This window comes from Hoplias malabaricus, chromosome 11 (genome assembly GCF_029633855.1).
Source record: "Hoplias malabaricus isolate fHopMal1 chromosome 11, fHopMal1.hap1, whole genome shotgun sequence".
Taxonomy (NCBI): Eukaryota; Metazoa; Chordata; class Actinopteri; order Characiformes; family Erythrinidae; genus Hoplias; species Hoplias malabaricus.
This window is the reverse complement of record NC_089810.1, coordinates 16540921-16561458: the sequence shown is the minus strand read 5'-3', so window position 1 is coordinate 16561458 and position 20538 is coordinate 16540921. Positions and strand designations below refer to the sequence as shown.

General features: G+C 37.9%; 1 protein-coding gene across 1 annotated transcript in view; it reads left to right on the top strand.

Moving 5' to 3' along the window:
- luzp2 (leucine zipper protein 2) overlaps positions 1–20272 on the top strand; it is a 137438-nt gene extending 117166 nt beyond the window's left edge. Inside the window, exons 8-12 of the mRNA XM_066685156.1 lie at positions 3784–3858; positions 4157–4324; positions 11207–11308; positions 17106–17177; positions 18421–20272. Of these exons, the coding sequence (XP_066541253.1) occupies positions 3784–3858; positions 4157–4324; positions 11207–11308; positions 17106–17177; positions 18421–18528 (525 nt within the window). The 3' untranslated portion in view covers positions 18529–20272. The remainder of the gene's footprint in view (positions 1–3783; positions 3859–4156; positions 4325–11206; positions 11309–17105; positions 17178–18420) is intronic.
- The last annotated feature ends 266 nt before the right edge of the window (positions 20273–20538 follow it).

Genomic DNA, 20538 nt, shown 5'->3' with positions numbered 1-20538 from the left:
GAACAACAACAGCTTGTGCAATACTGAGTACTGATTTTACTAATGCCACTCAGCTCCTGTAGCACTGGAGATTTGGAGGCAAAATACAAGTGCAAGTGTTTGTTTTATTAAGGGCTTTACAGCGTTGACAAAAACCATAATAAAAAAATAAATAAAACAAGACTAACAAATCATAAAACAAATCAAAACAAGAAGGCATAGGACAAGGCTAATATTAAGAACAAATGTCAAAAACAAGAACTGAACTCAGCACACAAACAAGAACACAATACCAAGCCATGCACAAGTCAAGTGGCATATATTCACTGATAGGGTGAACACACTTGGGGACAACTGAGAATCATGGCAACGGACCACTCCCAGATTCAAGACATGACAAGGGCAGGGCATGGGAGCAGCAAGGACAATTGACCCAAAGAATAAGGGTGGAAAACGAAAGAAATACAGCCAAAGACTAGAGCACGGCAGGGCATTACTATCCCAGTGACCAACACAGGACATATTTAATATGATTATTCTAAGGGGTCTTCTAGGGTGTGTTGGATTTTCTATTATCTGTTCCCCTCTGATCCTGCGACTCTGTGAATCCACTATTAGGGTCAGAATGCCACACCATGGTCATTTGTCATAATACTCCTGGATATAAGCTGATTATGTGTGAGCCGCTTGAATGGAGATTAGCGTAATTATGCAGGGGTGAAACAGTGGCGGCTCCCTGAAAAATGCTCTATGTTTAGGTGGTGAGAGGACTTAAAGGAGCTATAAGTCATTTTTACCATGAGTAAGTGTCAGAAAATATTTATGAAAGTGATTGTTTATTTATATTTAATAGTGTTTTTCTATAAAGTACAGCTTACATTCGATGAAGGTGTAGTTCCTGAATGAACCAGATTATGTTCCATAGACTGGGTCTGCAACATGGGTGAGGTCTTTTCTTAAAATAACTTCAGTGTGAAATCTCAGACATATCCAGGCCACTAGATCTTAGTATAATGGCTGATCTGTAGGACATTGCTTACTGATTCTGTAAGTGTGTTACATTTGTGGGATTTTAAATTTAAGACAGAGTCTGTTTTAGATTTGATACCCATCAGTCCCCACTGAAATTTCATTTTACAGAAATGTGGGTGCTGATTGTAATTAAGTAGTTCAAAAGAGATATTTGCACTGATTTCAAGAAGGTTATTTTTCTAAATCTGGAGCCTGGTGGACTGTGGTAATCACTCAGTTCTTCAGTTTGTTCATCTGTCCAAAAATAACCACAACATTTTAACATCTACATGAATATTTCATGACACATTACATATGACAAAGCATATCTATAAAAACCTATTCTAGCAAGTGTACAGTGCTGTGCAGACAAAAGCCTTTTATTTGTTTGATTTCCTGTATTAAAAAAAGTACATGATCGTTAATTGTAAATTGAGTTTGTGACATAGACAATGAGAAGCAAACAACTTTTAAGACGGAACTTTAGAAGTTTGGAAAAATATCCCTGAAGGCAAGCCTAATACAGACAGGAAGTAAATATTGACTCAGGAAGTGAAAAGGTAAGTCAGAGCTTGGCCATTGGTGCAAAAATCTGTAGTGCATTGTAGGAGGGTGCATTTTAGGATATTCATGTTTTCTGGCTTCACCTTTGCTCCTCTCTTCCGCCCTAAAACCTGGACTGCTGTGTCTGATTCACTGGTACCAACACAACACACACAAAAAATTCCACAACCACCTCGGTATCACTGCAGCACTGAATATGATCCATGATCCAAACTACTTTTGCTGTGGGGTTTCTGACCATTGAAAATAGGGTAACAGTGGGCTAAGAAAGTATGCAGAGCCACACTCTGTATTTGAAGAACTACATTTGGATGCCTTTATGATAAGTGGAAATGAGAGACAATTGATGGTGAATGTAATTATGTACAATTATTAGAATTTCTTTCCCCATGTGTGTGAAATCATGTGGCGGTCATTTATTATTTGGTGTTTGCAGAACCAGAACAAAATAGTTTGGTTGTTTATTTCTTGGCTTGTAGTTAGTCTGTATTTTCCCTGAGAGAGCATGTTGACTGCAGCTAAGGAACCCGTCTTACAACTGTGCAAAATTGAAGCTGAACCAAGCTTAAACTTAGCACACAGATATGTAACAGGAAAACATACAAGCTTAGATCTGAAAACAGAATAGAAATATATATTTATTCACAGCTTTAAAGGCCCCAATTATTTATATATTTTTTATTTTTATTTTTATTTTTCTGCATCATTTGAACAAAACAGTTTTTCTTTACTTTTTACTTCTGTATTCAGCTACTAAGATGTTTCCACTGTACCCACACAATTTGAATAAACCATAGAAAACTTTGCCAAACAGATTTGGTCACTCTGGCACAGCCACACATGAGCCTAATATCACAATACCAAAGCTAAGTGTGTGATAGAGGGGTATAAAGCCACCCCACACTGGGTTTTGGAGCACTGAAACTATTCTCTGGTCTGATGGAGCAAAATCCAATATCTTTGGGATGTCTGGGTGTGATGTTTGTGGTCCAGAACTAATCATCCAACATCACTACCTAGCCTCACTAATGTTCTTGTGGCTGAATAGCTTTTTAATCTTCAGAGAAATGTTTGAGCAGTTACTCTAGTAATGGTTAGCATGATTTTCTTTCTTTTTTTTTTTTTTTTTTGACAACAACAATGTCTTTTTAAAATGCATCCAGTCCCTGTATCCTTGACAATAAATTAAACCTAATAAGGGCACTTAAATTTGTTGCTGATTTAAGCATCCAAGTTTTCTGTGGCCCCTTTGTGACCTTTCAGCGTTTGGACTGTGTGCTAATGAGAAGAGAAATGCAAGACATTCTTTTTCAGTGGGTGACCAGCAAGTGTCATCCAAATTAATTCTGATTTGTAGCAATGTGTGTGAATAATAATTCTCAATGTTAATTCCTTGTCCTGAGCATCTCTATAAAATCTATAGACCAAAAATAGGAAAAGAAATGGACCAAAATACATCCTGAATTATAGACATACTTTATTGACACATGTTCATTGTGCTAAAATGTCTTTATTTATTCAGTTTTTGGAAGCTTTGTAATTTCGCCCTGCAAAGCACAGTCGACCACTTCAGAGTGTGTTCTGCCTTGTGGCCAATGATTACGGGCAGGCTCGGGTAGCACCGCAACCATGGACTGGATAAGCGGTTACAGACAATGAATCAATGAATGAATACAGCTTTATAATTTGTCAACTCTTTAGACTTGGAAAATGTGAAATAAGAACATGGCTATACATTCAGTAAACCATCTAAACTGAATATGAAAACATCACTAAACAAATATTTTAAAGATTTCCTCTTTAACTTCTAATTTGCTGCTGGTAGGTATGTAATAATAATCTGAGAATGAATAATTGAAGCCTGTACAATGATGTTCAGGCTAGCATATTTGGAAAAATGCCAGCAGCACATGGCATGGTACGGTATAGTGGGTACCACTACAGCAGAATGTGGTTCAATTCCATGCTTGGGCAAGCACACAAGTGTACACCAGTGAGAGTCCTTGGGCAAGGTTCTTAATCCTACATTCATCAAAAACTGTAACATAATGGAGAATTCAAGATCAGTCTGGACTGGAGTGTCTGCTAATCATCCATGTAAGATACTGCTGTATCAAAACAAACCTTTCTGAGATAGAGACTTAAAAGAAGATAAGGTTGGCCTTGTCCATGTAACATTTTGATCATGTTGATTAGAGACATGAATAACATGATCTATTTTGTGTTAAGGGTCAGCAGCTGATGGATTTGGAGAACAAGCTGAGAGTTGCCAAAGAGGAACTGGAGAAAGCAGCGCTGGACAAGGTGAGAAAGGACCTGATAAGATTATAACTCTTTTAACTATAGCAGTCCATCTTCAGGGTCAGTCTGTCCTCAGATGTCCTCCCCAGTCTTTCAACTCACTACAATGTTCAGCTCAGAGGATAGAACTCTATTATCTTTTCACATCATAGATTTCTTCGCTCTGAAAGGAAAGGACAGGTGAAATAATTAATGAAACAAGGTCTAAAGTTAATTCCAAAGAGGAAATTAGGAGAGAATGTTTGTTCTATTTGACAGCCCGTGTTTCTCACCTGTACTTTTCTGTTTTAACTCAATTTAGGAGTCACAGCTGAAGGCACTGAAGGACACAGTCCATATCTGCTTTTCATCCGTCCTCCACAGCCAGACAGTCAATTTACACAGACTCCCAGCCACGCCCACTCACCTGATGAGATACTCACCCCTCGTCAACAACTCCAGAGTCACCTTCCAGCAGCCACACGCAAAGGTACATTAAATTCAGCATTCTGAAAGATGCTCATACACTAAGGAAAAGAACTTTCCATTTTTTGTCCAGAAAGGCCTTCTTTAGTCATTAAAGTCTTAGAAAAAAATCATAGGAAACTGTAATTTCAGTAAAACCAAGAGGTTTATGAGAGCTTGGTAATTAAATAAAAAAAAATTATATATATATATATATATATATATATATATATATACATATATATATAATGCCTCAGCTAAGGAACCACCAAAAAGTTTCAAAATTACATTAAGTTCTTTTTTTGATCCTATAAATTGCAAATCAAATGAGATGTAGAATTAAATTGCTTTGTAGGCCTTTAATGAATTGTTTTATGCTCTACAGAGCTGGCCCCCCACATGGAAGTGGCCTTGTTAAAATAGGTTTAGTACAGAATCACTGCAGTATTCAGGCCACTAGGTATTGCTGCTGATTTTACTGTGAAAAAGGAATGAAAATTACTGGTTGATTTTTTTACTGACTTAACATAACACAAAATGATAGTTTGGATGGAAAAAAAAACAGAAAACTTTCAAAAACACCCTAACTTTACACTTTTCTAATTCATTATATAAGCCACAGTTTAAAAATGGCACAAGGGATATGTCTGTACGGTGCAGTGATTAAGATCAAGACAATGCCAGTCATGCAGAGTTGAGTTTGTGCTTACTGTGTCAGTGCGAGGGAGTGTGACTGGCAGCATGCTCCCTGTGATGCAGTCAGAATCTCTTCTGCCTTTGTACAAAGTCCTGCTGAGAAGCCTGATGTTACCCATAGGACACTGCAGTTTCTTTTAACAGCGCTTCAGTGGCCCTGTCCATAACCCAGCCATCTCTTCAGAACAGTATCAGAAAAAAAAATCAGCTCAGACCATCAGATGATGTTCATGGCCGCAAATCCAGTTCAGACAATCAAATATTCCATTTTGAAATGGCCTGAACAGACAACACATTTCTGACATTTAAAATAGGCCTCTGTGCTGAAATGTCTCTGCTGGAAGATGTGAGAGAGTAGGGTTATAATTACTACTCAACAAAGAATGAATGTTTCTTATACGATGTTAATTACTTCATGTCAATAAAGGTCTTGAATTAATTGCACTATAAGCTTTCACATTATCAAAACATCAGCTGTTTCAGTAAACTCATAAAAACATTCATATTAATGCAACTGGAATATTTTAGTTCTTGGAGGATCTTGGCAGGTAATCATCCATAAGCTTATCACTGTCATGATAGCGTACCCTAAGAATAGCCTTTATTCTGAAATAAAAGATACTCTCCCTTTTTCTTGCATTACAGTTTATGATAAGCAGTGTATATCGTGTGATTGTGTCATGGCATCATAATGATAACATTAGATTAATCATCAAGCCATCTATCAAGGTAATGGTAACCTGACACTCTTATGTTACTGGATACATTCTGTCATGAAAACGGTCATAAAGATATTTTTATGAGTGCTATATAGTTCAGTTTTAGTAACCTGTTACCAGGGAAACAAATGCTTAAGGTTGGCTCTTATTTTCAGTTTTTATGTATGTTAAAGTGGATAAGCATCAATGTTTAGTGTTCCAACGGTGACTTACATTGCCCTAAAGTCCTCCAGTGAGAGTGTAATGAGGCCTAAGCTCTAGCAACCAGCAATGATAAACTTCCACTCTTAGTCTGAGCACAAAATCTCCTGCTAGTGAAACATTCATAAGCAGAGTTTTTTTTAGGGAATGGTGAGTTTGAAGCGGAGGTTATTTCATATTTAACAAGCCTTGAGAGGAGCCAGCTCCTGTGGCCTGTTACTATACCATGTAACTTTTATCAATACTTTTGGGGGTTTGTTCTTGCATTTGTTCCAGTTGTAGAATATTTATATACATAGGAATGGCAGCTTTATGGCATGACATTGCACCCAGAACTCCAGCAGCAATTTCCTGAGTGTTCTCAGAGCACATCTCTTGTGCATGTCTAAAGTAATGGCTTTAGATGACCTCTGTATCTCCAGCAATTCCAGGGCCATCTGATGATTCCAGGTGGGCTGTGATTGGAAATATGCTTGTTAACATTCTTATTAAACTTTCCCTGTGATGGAACTAGCATTTTAAAACTTCTGCTTTTTCCTGTTTAATTGAGTTAAACTATGTTAAATCCTATTTAGCGATCGTTTGACCTGCAATTAAAATGTATAGAGAATCAAAGTAATCATACTTCAACATGCCCTGCAGGTATTTGTTCCCAACGTGTGCTAATTAGCTTGTGTCTTGAACCAAGGAGCTAAGCTAATTAGTTAAATCAGGAGTTTGGAACAAATACCTGAGATATGGATAAAACACTCCCACAAAGCTGGCAGGCAGCAGCATCACACTGGCCCTGTACTTCAGCCTCCCAAGGGATTATGCAATTTAAATGTGTGTTCCACATTTGTAAAGAGTTACATTTTAAAAAGGTATATCCATAATTAATACAGACATTATCACATATAGTCTCTCTGCTAAATGTGGTATTAATCATAATATAGCAGTGACATTTCTTTTATGTGGAAACAGTACTGTGTGAAAGTCAAGGACCAAGCTTTATTCATTTCATTTATTACAGCCATTAATTACAAATTAATACATTGATTCATAATTATACATTCATGTCCGCTTCAGGGACAATTTATAAATCCAAATTTAAGTGTTTCCATTTATTTACCTTTATTACAGCCTCAGTTTTCATAAAAAATACTTGCTCTAGAATTCAGTATTTAGATGTTGGTTTCTCAATGTCATTATCCAAGTAAGCAAATAAGCACATTATTTATAAAACACATTTAAAACCAAAGTTCTGTATGTAACAACACATTAAAAAAAAGTCACAAACTTATGTGAAATGGGCCGTTTGTGATTTAGAATAAATCATCCAGCATCAGTACCTGGCCTCACCAACAATCCTGTGGCATGTCGTTAAATATCATCAAATCCTCACTGCAATATCTCAATAACATATAGTTTGCAGAAGAGTAGAGGCTCCAGCATAGACAAAATAGACACTCCACTGATACCCTTCATTTTGAAGAAACGGCAGACAAACACACACTTTTGGACATGCAGTGTAGTAGAAGCAGACTCTAGTCTTGTGATGGATATCACGTTGCTTATAATGGGAAAGTGATAAGAACACTGCATTTCACTTTATTCACTATGTGGAGCTAACTGGATTACTGCTGTAGTACTGCTCCCCCTGAGGCTGCAGTTAAGACAGTCTGGACACATTTTAAATCTCTTTAAATGAATATCCTGTGTTTTGGAACAGAGGAGTGGTAGAATGTGTGAATGGATAACTATGACACCTCTGTCATAAAAGCTTTATCACAAAAAAATCAGACTGAGCCACATACGATGGGTAGTTATAGCACTACAATATGATTCAAAGCTGTTGTTAAATACATGACACACAGTCACTTCAAAGGACTGGAACTTATTTAAGACCACCATTCCTTTACAACAAGTGTTCCATAAACAGAATGTTTTTGCTGTTTACACTGACCACCAGGTTTTGTTGTTATTTTGTTGTCTATTGTTAGATGAAGTAAATTTGCTTAAACTGAGGGACTGTCAAAACTTCAATGTTCCATATTTATCTTTGAACTTTGAATCTTTTTGTTTTTTTAGTGATTGCCAGCTATTTAAAAGTCTGTCCAACCTTAATAGCAAACAAGCACAAATGATCAGTGGATATTGAAGGTTGAATGTTTTATCCTCCATCTGTAATGCCTTTTTTGGGAGATATTAGTACAACCCCAATCCCAGTGAAGTTGGGACATTCTGTAAAACATAAATAAAAACAGAATACCATGATTTGCAAATTCTTTTCAACTTATATTCAATTGAATATACTACAAAGACAAGATAGTTAATGTTTAAATGGATAAACTTTATAGTTCCTTTGCAAATATTGGCTCATTTTGAATTGCCTACAACATGTTACAAAACAATTGGGACAGGGGCAACAACAGTTGAGGAATGCTCAACTTTTAGAATGCTTAAACTTTTAGTTTAGAACATTCCACAGGTGAACATGTTAATTGGAAACAGGTGAGTGTCATGATTGGGTATAAAGGGAGCATCCCCGAAGGGCTCAGTTGTTCACAAGCAAGGATGGGGCGAGGTTCACCACTTTGTGAACAAGTGCGTTAGCAAATCATCCAACTGTATAATAACAATGTTTCTCAACGTAAAGTTGCAAGAAATTTAGGGATTTCATCATCTACAGTCCATAATATAATCAAAAGATTCAGAGAATCTGGAGAAATCTCTGCAAGTAAGCGGCAAGGCTGAAAACCAACGTTGAATGCCCGGGACCTTCAATCCCACTGCGTTAAAAACCGACATCATTTTATAACAGATAATATCACATGGGCTCAGGAACACTTCAGAAAACCATTGTCAGTGAACACAGTTCGTCGCTCCATCTACAAGTGCAAGTTAAAACTTTACCATGCAAAGCGAGAGCCATTCTGCATGTTACAACAGCGTGGCAAATTCAAAATGAGTTAATATTTGCAAAAAAAAACAACAACAAAACGTTTTATCCGTTTGAACATTAAATCTCAAGTCTTTGTAGTGTATTCTATTGAATATAGTTTGAAAAGTATTTGCAAATCATCGTATTCTGTTTTTATATGTGTTTTACACAATTTCCCAGCTTCATTGGAATTGGGGTTGTAGTAGTAGTAGTATTGTTGTTGATGTGTTCGGTAGTACTGTTAGCTTGATGCACTGAGATACTATTATATCATATGAGCATTATTGCTATTGATGCAATATGATATGCAAAACAACTTGCATTAAACTACCATGTTATGATGTCTCCATATTATATGGAAAGCATTGTAAACATTCATGACATAAATACTGTGCACAATGATGAGCAGCTGAAAGTGTCTTTCTCCTTCAGTGATACATAGTTAATTAGAAAAACAATAGCGTACTCTAAACTAAATGGACATCTTGGGGTACGAAATATTTATTGCATTAATTACAACTTTCTCTATTTCTGTAGTTCAGCTATTCAGCCATTTATAAGAAACAGTGTTACCTGGATTGTGGGTACATGAAACTGAAACAAATGTGGCTTGGTTTTCTTTGCTGCTGTAAATGTATAGTGAGGAATTTGGTGGTGAGACATATTTATATTATGTAAGGTTTGTAGCAGCTGCTGAAGTTCAGACAAGTTCATGTTAAAATGTTTCAAGTATACTTTCTATGCGTAAGGTGAATAGGTCCAGTAGGTTTGTGTAGTGGAGAAAAAAAGAGGAGGTGTTACTTCACACCTCACATCTCCAGAAGGCCTGTCAGGCATTTGTGGAATAAAATCTGTTAAAAGAGTCTTATCCAGCCTGTATGAAGAATAGCTACAAGTGTCCTTATGTGAGAGAGAGCCTCCACAGGAGGCTAAGAGGCATGCATATAGATTGAATGGGTAGGCAGAGATATGATGTGAGGTCCAGGAATAAATGGTGAACATTCCTGTGAAAAAGGTTGGCAATTTCCTTCCTAGAATTAATGCACTGTTTTGCTATATTCTCACTGTTTCTTCCTCCCTCCTGTGGATTTCTGGAATGGCTTTATATTTTGTTTTTGTTATTTTTACTTATAATACAATAGTGTTTTAAGCCTTAAGACCCTAAGAAGTGCTGTGATTCTGAAACAGCAAGATACCACTGAAGTCAGAAATATTTTTGTAGCACTTAGTAACATCATATATATCAAGAAAATAAATGTAGATTTAAACATTTATTTGATGAAAATAATACATTAACAGGGCAGCACGGTGGCGCAGCAGGTAGTGTCGCAGTCACACAGCTCCAGGGACCTGGAGGTTGTGGGTTCAATTCTGGCTGCGGGTATGAGGAGTTTGGTGTGTTCTCCCTGTGTCCGCGTGGGTTCCGGGTGCTCCGGTTTCCTCCCACAGTCCAAAAACACATGTTGGTAGGTTGATTGGTGACTCAAAAGTGTCCGTAGGTGTGAGTGAATGTGTGAGTGTGTGTGTTGCCCTGTGAAGGACTGGCGCCCCCTCCAGGGTGTATTCCCGCCTTGTGCCCAATGATTCCAGGTAGGCTCAAGACCCACTGTGACACTGAATTGGATAAGCGGTTGGATAATGGATGGATGGATGGATGGATACATTAAGATATATAAAATAAGGCTATACTTACAGATGTTTATAAATGGTTTAGAAATCTTTAGGTTGTAAATACCTTAAAGGCTGTTAATTATCATTTCTAACACAGAGATTAAAAAAGGGAACTAGTGACCTCCTTTTCATCTAATAGTGAAAGTATCAGAACCAACTTAAAATGTTGAGGTAAAGAATAAGCTGAGACATTAGAATGTGAATTTAGTTATTTCACATGTTAATGTAATATGCATTGTCATTTGTGTCTAAATAAAAGACATAAATCTCAATTGATATATGTATATATATATATGTGTGTGTGTGTGTGTGTGTGTGTGTGTGTGTGTGTGTGTTTTATGAAAATTTAACACATAAATCCAGGACTTTCTTGCCAATATACATTTTTCTTATGCCAATTCTTTTCTTGATGCCAATTTCAGAACTTTTATTTATTTTTTATTTTTTTAAGGTTTGTTTCTAGTATTTCCTTCTGGGCTACAAGAGGCACACATGTCACTTTGATGGAATAAAGCAGTCTCATTCCAGCACAACACATCAGAACCAAATGGAAAAGCTGTGTTGGTTTCAGATGTATAGTTAAACATTGAAAGGCTTTAAGGCAAACTGTAGCACAATGCTGAGTTATACTTCCTTTCTGCCTCTCATCCTGACTGTATTGCATTACATCACATTTCTTTTTGTTCTTTGCTTTAAGGACATCCCAAAAGTCCCCAGAATCACAACAAGTAAATTGCCTGTGAATGCGGAGGTAATGAGGAGAGATGCTTCAGGAGGAAAGGACTGCCAGATGGTAAAGGTAAATCTCTACTGCCATTGCACTGTAATGGCCCTTTCTTGACCCTCTGGCCCAAATGGAGCAGCTAATATGTTCATTGGGTCCCGCAGTATCTTTTGTCACTACAAACCGTTTGCAGCTTTGCTCTGAATGTCATCGCCTTTCTTTTCAGGCTTTGGCTTGGTGAAGCATTCATTGAAACTAGGCACTTTCAGTATGAGCAGAGCAGTACTAATGGTGTCTGTAGATGCTCTCAGCATAATGGTTTTCTAATTAACCAACAGTAGCTCAAGAAATACACACACACACACACCCTAGCGACTCACTAGAGCACATTCTTTGACTTTACATCTACACAGTGGACCAACAAATTTTGTGTGTCTAATAGAATGGATATTGATTGGGCACGGTTTTTAACACACACACACACACACACACACACACACACACAAACTATCCTTATTCAGCCCTATTGCAAATTAAGCATAGCTATTATAACTAAAGAGTCCAGTTCTGCAGTAACATTGAGTGTATAGCAGTCAAAACAAAAATATGGAGTGCCAACATTTTGCACAAATATGGGTGGTCCAGAAGCCCCTCCATGCACAGAAAGAGTGAGATGGAGAGACAGGGGTCACTTGCATTCCCCCAGCTGCTGAGTGGGAGAGCTGCTCACTGTGAAATCAGTCTGATTTTCCTGAATATAACAGCATTCATTCCTATGGGAAAAAATATAGGATCATTTTATAAAAATCATAAGTCACTAAACTGGTTTTAGGATTGTGACGGATTAACTGCTTGTAGCTCAAAAATGTGACATGTAGAGGGTTTGTCTGGTTAAAAGTTTATTTACATATTTCAGTGCATTCCTATAAGACTGTTTTAGGAGAAATAATGAATTAATGAATACTATTGTTATATAAAAAGACCCTGACTATAATCTCTTATAAGAGCACATTTGCTGTCTGAAGCACACCTTCATTCAAGGGAGTTACCCAGAATGTTCAGAAAAGTGATCATTGCTTTGTACAATTAATGAAAATGATACAAACAGAAAGCAAAAGCATTGACTGTTTGTAGAGATAAAGCTGGAAGCATAGTTTACAAGTGCAAAGTTAAAGCAACAGTGGCTATACTCCCTGGCAGAAAGAGGACACTATCACCAGCTGCCACCAGGTTCCTGAAAAGACACGTGGTCAAAAACCCTTAAGCTGGGCAAGAAGAATTCAATCGAGTATCACAAAATCGTCACCTGACTTGAACCCCAAAGGAAATCTTTGGTGGGATTTGAAGAAGGTAGTTGCAGCATGCAAACCTGAGTATATTAGTGAACTGTAGGCCATTGTCCCTGAGGAATGGGCCAAGGTTCCTCTAGAATGCTGCCAGAAGCTGGGGTCTGTCGAGGCATCAAGCTTGCAGCAGTTCATGTGTGCTCTACAATGTGCTGAAGACACTTGTTGTGAAGGGAATGAATAATTCTGAGATTGAAATAACCATTAAAGGTACATTTTGTGTTATATTGGTTGTGGTGGGCTCCCAGTTCTTAGTGATTTGTCGATGGCAAACAACTGAAAGTGAGCACATTTTGACAGAGAGAGAAATAGTAAATTAATTTTAAAATAATATTGTGTGTCAGTGTAGTTTTTAAATGATTGATTTTAGAAATTATCTCTGGAATTAGTTTGCTTATGTTTTCATGACATAATTCTATTGATAGCAAATGGCACATCATTTCATGCACAATCAGATGTTATTTTACAGTTTCTGCACATTCACAGTGTTAAATTGTTTATCTCATGGTGACTCAGCATTTAAGCCTAAACACAGTTCTTTTCTAAAAGAGTTGTTTGGGGTATAAAGTTCTTTTTAACAGGACTTTCAGAACTGGCTACATGTCTGTGCAGGAGGAGATGATGGATGTTGGCCAAAAGCTCCCCTTATGCTGAACCTTTGTTTAAGAAGACATTCGTCTCTAATGGATAGTCAAGCATGCACATGCTTTTTTATGACCCTGATTTGTCATCATGTTGACAAATATCCTGCATATCAGCCTGACACAGTGTGTGTGATTCCCTTGTTGGAAGAGGGTTTGAAACAAGTCTGGGGAAGATGTTGAGAACCTGTAACAATGTGTCAAAGTACAGATAGCAAGAGAAGAGTAGAGAGGAGGACTGTAGCCCAGAGGAGATTAATCTCACTGACTACTGACATGTGGTTATCAACCATGGTGACAGGATTGTGTCTGTCTATGTGTGCGCCTGTGAGTGTGTGTGTGTGTGTGTGTGTGTGTGTGTGCATGCACGCATGTGTACTCATAAGAGCATTTCTATGTGATCGTGTGGGAGTGGGAGAAAATATGAAAGCGAGAGAGAGAGAGAGAGAGAGAGAGAAATAAAGCCAGAAAATTGACATAGAGAGAGAGAAGAGATAGTGAAAGACAGAAAACCGAGAATAAGCACGTCCTCCCTCTAATCCAGACGACTCTCCTTCAGCACGAGGAAGATGGCCCTGCCTGGATGACCTGTCATGAAGATTGCCTTCTAATGAAAAAGCACCCATCCCGTTGATGTTATTGATGAAAATCACTGTGGCACGACCACAGCAGGGTGGAGTCCTCTAGTCCTGTAACACAAAAAAGGAGAGAGAAGGGGAGAGAGAGAGAGAGAGAGAGAGAGAGAGAGAGAGAGAGAGAGAGAGAGAGAGAGAGAGAGAGAGAGAGATGTGAGAAGTAAGAGAAATGTGAGAAGTAAGAGAAAGTGAAGGAGTTGCAAAGAAGGAAAGGGTGAATGAACCAGAGAAAGAAGATGAGAGAGAGAAATGTGGTGAAAATTCAAGAAAGAGAAGGAAGACGTTAAAAAGACAGAAAGTGAAAGATGAAAGGAAGCAAGATTGCTAAAAGAACTCTTAGAAGGGGCAGAAGGGGGAGCTTGTCAGTGATGAGTACAAAAATAGTGAGTGAATGAGGGAGGAAAGGAGCGAGGGAGGGAGGGAGGAAGGGAGGAAAGGAGCGAGGGAGGGAGGGAGGGAGGGAGGGAGGAAAGGAGTGAGGGAGGTAAAAGTGACAATGAGACAGAGCTGGGCAGAAGGAAGGAGAGAATGAATGAGAGACAGTGTTTGTGTGTGTGTGTGTGTGTGAGAGAGAGAGAGAGAGAGAGAGAGAGAGAGAGAGAGAGAGCGCTAAAAGTACCAGAAAGTGAACGGAAGGTTTTTGCATCAGTGCTGCTTTATCATTTATGATCAGTGCTGACTTTGGCATTTTATCCACATCCATCCTGAAAGGAGAGAAAACTCCTTGGACAGAAAGTGGACAGAGTCAGTGCAGTGTACCAGGGAGAATGAGAGAGGCAGAAGGAAAAGTATATAAGGCCTTGATTTCTTCCTCTTGACTCTTTTATGGCTAAGGATATATTGGGCTTTTTTTTGGCAGTCACCAATCGGCATTTTTTTTCCCACTTACTCATTCTTCCAGAGAGGTGTGTGTGTGTTCGTGTGCGTGTGTGTGTGTGTGTGTGTGTGTGTGTATGTTTGTGGTGTTTGTGTGCAATGACTATACCTCATTGTGGGGACCCATCCTTTTTAAACACTCATTACATTTATTCATCAGCATCATAATCTTCTTCTGTGCCACTTAATCTATTTCAGGGTCGTGGTATTACATTTATTGGAATCATTACATTTTAATGTGAAAACGTTTTAAGACTAGAGTTCATTTAAGGGAAGGGTTACTTTAGGGTTAGGGTTAGGGTGGTAATAAGTCTCCACAAAATTGAATGGAAGGCTAGATAATGGCAGAATAATTAATGAAAATAAATGTGTGTGTGTGTGTGTGTGTGTGTGTGTATGTGTTGTGAGTAAGAAAGCATCACATATTACACTCCTTTAGCTATAAACTTTTAAAACAAAATACTTTAATCACACTTAAGAGCATATTATGCTCTAAATTGCGTGATGGAAATCTTGGCAGCTTGTTGGGGAACATGGTAATGCATGAATATGAAACATTTCCTTAAAACATGCCGTCCCTTGAGCGTTGTGATTAATCTGTTTATATGCAAAGCTTCATAATCACCGGAGCCCGGCCAGGCTTTTGGGGAGTAAACAGCAAACAGCTGTATTCAGCAGTGCTGATTTACTGTGCCTTACATGGGTTCACACAAAAGATGCTGTGGTTTTAAAACACACACACACACAATAATTTAATATATACCGAACGTAGTACAAATGTCTGTAGTAAAGCTGCTTTGTCACAGTGCTGGATATAAAAAGACCTATACAAATAAAATTGAATTAAACTGAACTGAATGAATGTATCAGAAAGGATAACATTGTCCACATATCTCAGCAAACAATACACCCACACACATACACACATCTATCATCACACTAGAGGCCCCATCCACATTGATCTGTTTATTTTTAAAAATATCCCCACCCAGATGAATATGAAAACGGATACATTATGATGCCAGTCCAGTAGGGGGCCACAATACCTCTTAAAGGGGAGTGTCAAAACATCATAATGCGTGAGAGAACAGGAAGCCAAAACACAGACAAAAACCCGTGTGAACAGGGTCTGAGTGTCCACTTAACTACAAATATCTAGCCTAGTACACAATGGATAACATTGTGTCCATTGCTCCAAAGTCCAGTGCTGGGGGATTTTATGCCCCTCTTGCCTACACATTTCTTATGATGATCTTTGGGTTGTGGTTCATCTGTTCCAAAGTGTCCCATTTCATTTCATTTTTACTGATACAGACACATACTGTATGTCTACTTTCATGGGCCTTTTTTTTCTATCAGAACCACCCTTCATGTCACAGGATTACAATTATTGGACTATAATTGCAATAACTGACTTTACACTTTTACAGTTAACCAACACACACACACCATCCATCAAAAGGAAACATTTAAAGACCACTGCTGGCCAGGTATTTGATGAATAGTGGACCACTCTCAGCACCTCACAGCAGTGACATCTGCGTGTTAGTGTGTCTTGTGCTGGTTTGAGTGCCACAGGAATAGTAGTATTTCTGGACTTTTACTCACATCTATATCACTGTTAGGTAGAGGATATACTATCAACCAAAAACATCCACATGGTAGAAAATGTTTGTTTTTTAAAAGGTAGTCCCATATTGTTACGCATCATATTTATCATTTTTTTAAAAAAAGGTAACTGTAAAAATCTACAAACATTCTGCTGTACAAGGAATCTAGAGTTTGCTAATAATATAATAATCCTGTAATTGTACATTCTTGATATTTAACACTTATTCGTGTGCAAATATAACTGTTACATACACCTGAAAATACTTACATTGACTGTATGTGTTTATGCTTTTAAAATATTAATATGCACAGCTGATTCCCTTAATTCATGGGTCAAAAATTGTATCCGAAATGGGCCGATGTGGCTGTAGGCTTTCATTCAAACCAAACAGGAACACAGAGACTGTTGATTAAACAAGTAGAATCAGGTGTCATCCTGAATTAATTGGAATAAAAACCTGCAGCTACACTGGCCCTTTGTGCATAAGATTGGTGACCCCTGCCTTAATTCAATGGAAATTAACTTGAAAATGGCTGCCATTTTTTGGTCTTTAACTGACCACTACTCGAAGTCTAGTCAATGTCTAATAGCAAAATTGCATCAACAGATAAATCCTGCAACCAAGGGGTAACTCTCAACCTACAAAAGTTGTATATAATGTAGTCAGTGTATTCAGACAGTATTTCTAAAAACAAAACTGTGTATAAGGTAAATGTAAAAAACCTTTTTTTTGCCTTTTCTAAAGTAATTTTCTCTGCTCAGGTGGGCGCAGAATGCTTCCAGAATCAGACTGAGAGAACATCTGTGGAGATAAAAAAGATTGGCCACAATCAGGTGAGCATCATGCCATTAACCTTCAAGCCATATTGAACTCATTGGTTGGTTTCACATGAAGAACATCCATTAAAAATATCTACTGATGGTTATCAAAATTGCAATTTTGTTTGGATTATTTTTTATCTAAGGAGCTAGTGTGATGTAAGCAAAAATCTGGGGTTAAAATGTACAATACCTGTAGTTTATACATTCTGTCGTTAATAACTGCACTGACCATGGCCTTCTGTACCTGGCTGAAATGGGAGTTAACAGAGAAATAACAGAGCATTTCTAATTCATGGTAACATAAGGGCTCTGTCATTGTTTCTACTGAGCGCAGTGCAATGCTGACATGAACTTTCATGCCATGACCTTTTTACTGTTGTGTAATTTGAGAAATTACATAGATGTGTCAAATCTGGTTAAATCCCAACAAATCACATTGCCTCACACATTCAGCTCACACAATACCAGTGACAAAGTCTAGAGTTGTGTTTTTTTAAATACAGTGGACTAGTTATGGTATGGTTATGTTTAATTACACTGGAATTGGAGGATTTATTTGCATTTAAATTACAATCTGTATGGACATATTCATTTTTCTTTTTACTTGTTTCAATGTCAACGAAGCAAACCAAGCAAAACAGAAAAATAATTTTTCTCAACAGAATTCATACACAAGAGTAACTTACAGAGTTAAGTTATGGGGATATTAGTCAAAACAAATTGTCTGTGTAAACTTTGATTTGAAGCACTGCAACTATTGAATCTAAAAGTAACTTTTCATCCCATTGAAACCATGATAAACACAAACTTGTTGAACAGTTTAACACTTTCTAAACTTCCTGTCCGCTGAAGCACTCTACTTATTTCTAAGAGTTATAAGTGGAGATAATTGGGTGTCTATACTTTAATGAAATTCATATCATTCTCCAGTGCCGTTTGACTGAATGAAATGTCAGGTCTTTTCTAAGCTGGGAGCTGCCTCTATCGCACTCCTTTTGGTTCCAATCAATACCTGGCCCCTGCAGTGACAGTGCTATATGTGCTGGTGACAGGCTCATAGCAAAAGAAAAGAAAAGAGTTCAAAATGAACCGACACCTTAGAAACAAGGGAATAGCTGCTTCCCTGTCTGCACTCGTTTAGCTTGGACTGTGTGCACTCTTTACAGCTGTCTTTTGAAAACCTCTCATATTTCATCTGCCTCCCTCGCTTCACTAATGGACACTGTGCTTGTGTCTCATTCTTTCTTTCCTGTAGCCCAGGAGCCCAGAGAGCAGTGGACACAGCAATGGACGGACACCAGCAGACAGCAGCAAGACAGACGGCGCCCCAGACAAAAAAACACACTTGGACAAACACAACTAAGAGACAATGAGCTAGCAGATTTTCTGCGTGGCAAAGATGAAGTCAGATCAGTTTAAACCCCCCCTCTCTCTCACGCACAGAGCATACAACACACACACACACACACACACACACACACACAAAAGAAGCATGCACTGAAAAGAATAGCACTTTGAATTTAATTGATTCAAATGCATCAATTGATTGCACATGAATAAAATATATTACAGAAACACAATCACTGTCTTTCCATTGACTTCTTTTGACAATACTTGTGTTTATGTAACATGTTTTATTCATGCAGTACTCTGCCAAAGTCAGAGATCATCCATGTATTAAACTCAAAGTAGAAACGGTGAGTTATTCATTTTTCAGTGTCAGGAAAAAAGACAGAACAAAACATGATAGTAAACTCAACAACTAAATACATAATATTTTTTGGTTTTTGTGTTTTTTAAAGAATTCTCCAGGAATATTTTTTAACACCACAAATGTTTATACAATGGTTGCATGTCCTGCTTCTTGCAGCCCAAGAATTTCAAATTAAAAGATTTAGACTCAGGAGTCCATAGATGTCTTTTCCAATGTCCAGTGTGTGCTGTAGTGTTCTTTTTCTGTTTCCTTTCCTCACCGAAGGGTTCATGACTGCTACACATTGTTTCAGACTCACAAAGTTTAGCTGAATTATCTTCTCATATTGGAAGTGTGGAACAACCTTTTGGAGGGCATAGCTGTAAAGAGTTAGTTCCAATATTGGAAAGATAGAAGAGTTACAGTTGCCGCAGTAAAGATTTGTCAACATTTCCTGACACTGAAAAAACAAATATCACGAATGTAATGGCTATTTCTACTGAAGTTACAAGAAAAGAAAGAATGAGTCTGGCCAAGAACTGTAGGTGGCCCAAGTACAGATTTAAGAGTTAAATCTTAAGTACTATTTATATCAGTGCAATCATGAACAACAGACAAAAAACACACATATACACACACACACATACTTGCTGTATGTAACACTGCTATTGTAGAAAAAGGAATCCCCTACGTACAATTTTGAACTTTTCTCAATGAATCCAACAGCATAGTACAATGGCATGCACTATAGACTTTTAGGGTTTGATTTTTAAAAAAGGTACTGGTCATTTCTTTTTATAACTGTTACTTTCTTTGTTATCTGTTTTTTGGTTTCATTCCAAAATTGAGGACACAGCCTTTCTTTGGTTTGTGATGTTTGTAGTTGAGAAAACTTTCTGGACTGGCACCGTAAGGCCTGAGGTGTATTCACAAAGCCCTCCAGTTCAGGAGCACTGCTTCTCACTCTGTTTCACTGTTAGTGAAGGTCAGTAAATGAAGCAGGAAAAACAAGACTACATCATGCTTCTGGATTCAGTGGCTTTGTGAATGCAGGCCCAGAAATTTGAGTGCTAAAACGTCTTGTTAAACTGAGCAAGAACTATTATCAGCGAGTGAAGTGGTGAAGGTTTGGTTCCTAGTGCAGTGTAGCAAGGGTTAATTTACTCTCCCTCCATGATTCTGAGGTATTAGTAACTCAAGTTGGCTGGCCAACGTTCACCATTGAATATTTCGAAGCTTTTCAGTGCCAGAGTTCAAGAGAAAAACCCGACTCACAGTGAGTCGTCTCCCTGAGAATGATGTGCCATGCACTGAGTACTTAATCTACTGCTACATGTCTCAGTTTCTCTACTTTCTTGTGTCCTTTCAATAAACCGTGATTTTCGCTAAATGTGTGAAGAATAAATGGTTATTTGTGGAGAAAACAAAGAGAGTGAGTCTCATCACTGTTCCTGCATGTCCCTCTATATTCCTCCTTCTGATCAAACTGCCCTTCCCTTCATTAGCCTCTTTGGTGACTGTGGGGAATTCATTATGCAGATGTCATAGCACAATGCCAATTACACAAATCTCTTCATAGCAAACGGCATCAGCGGTGGGGGGGTCTTGTCATAATGCTATGAGCAGGTTGCTCGTGCTGCTTTTTGTGAACATTGAACTTCAGATGTGCAGAAGTTTTGA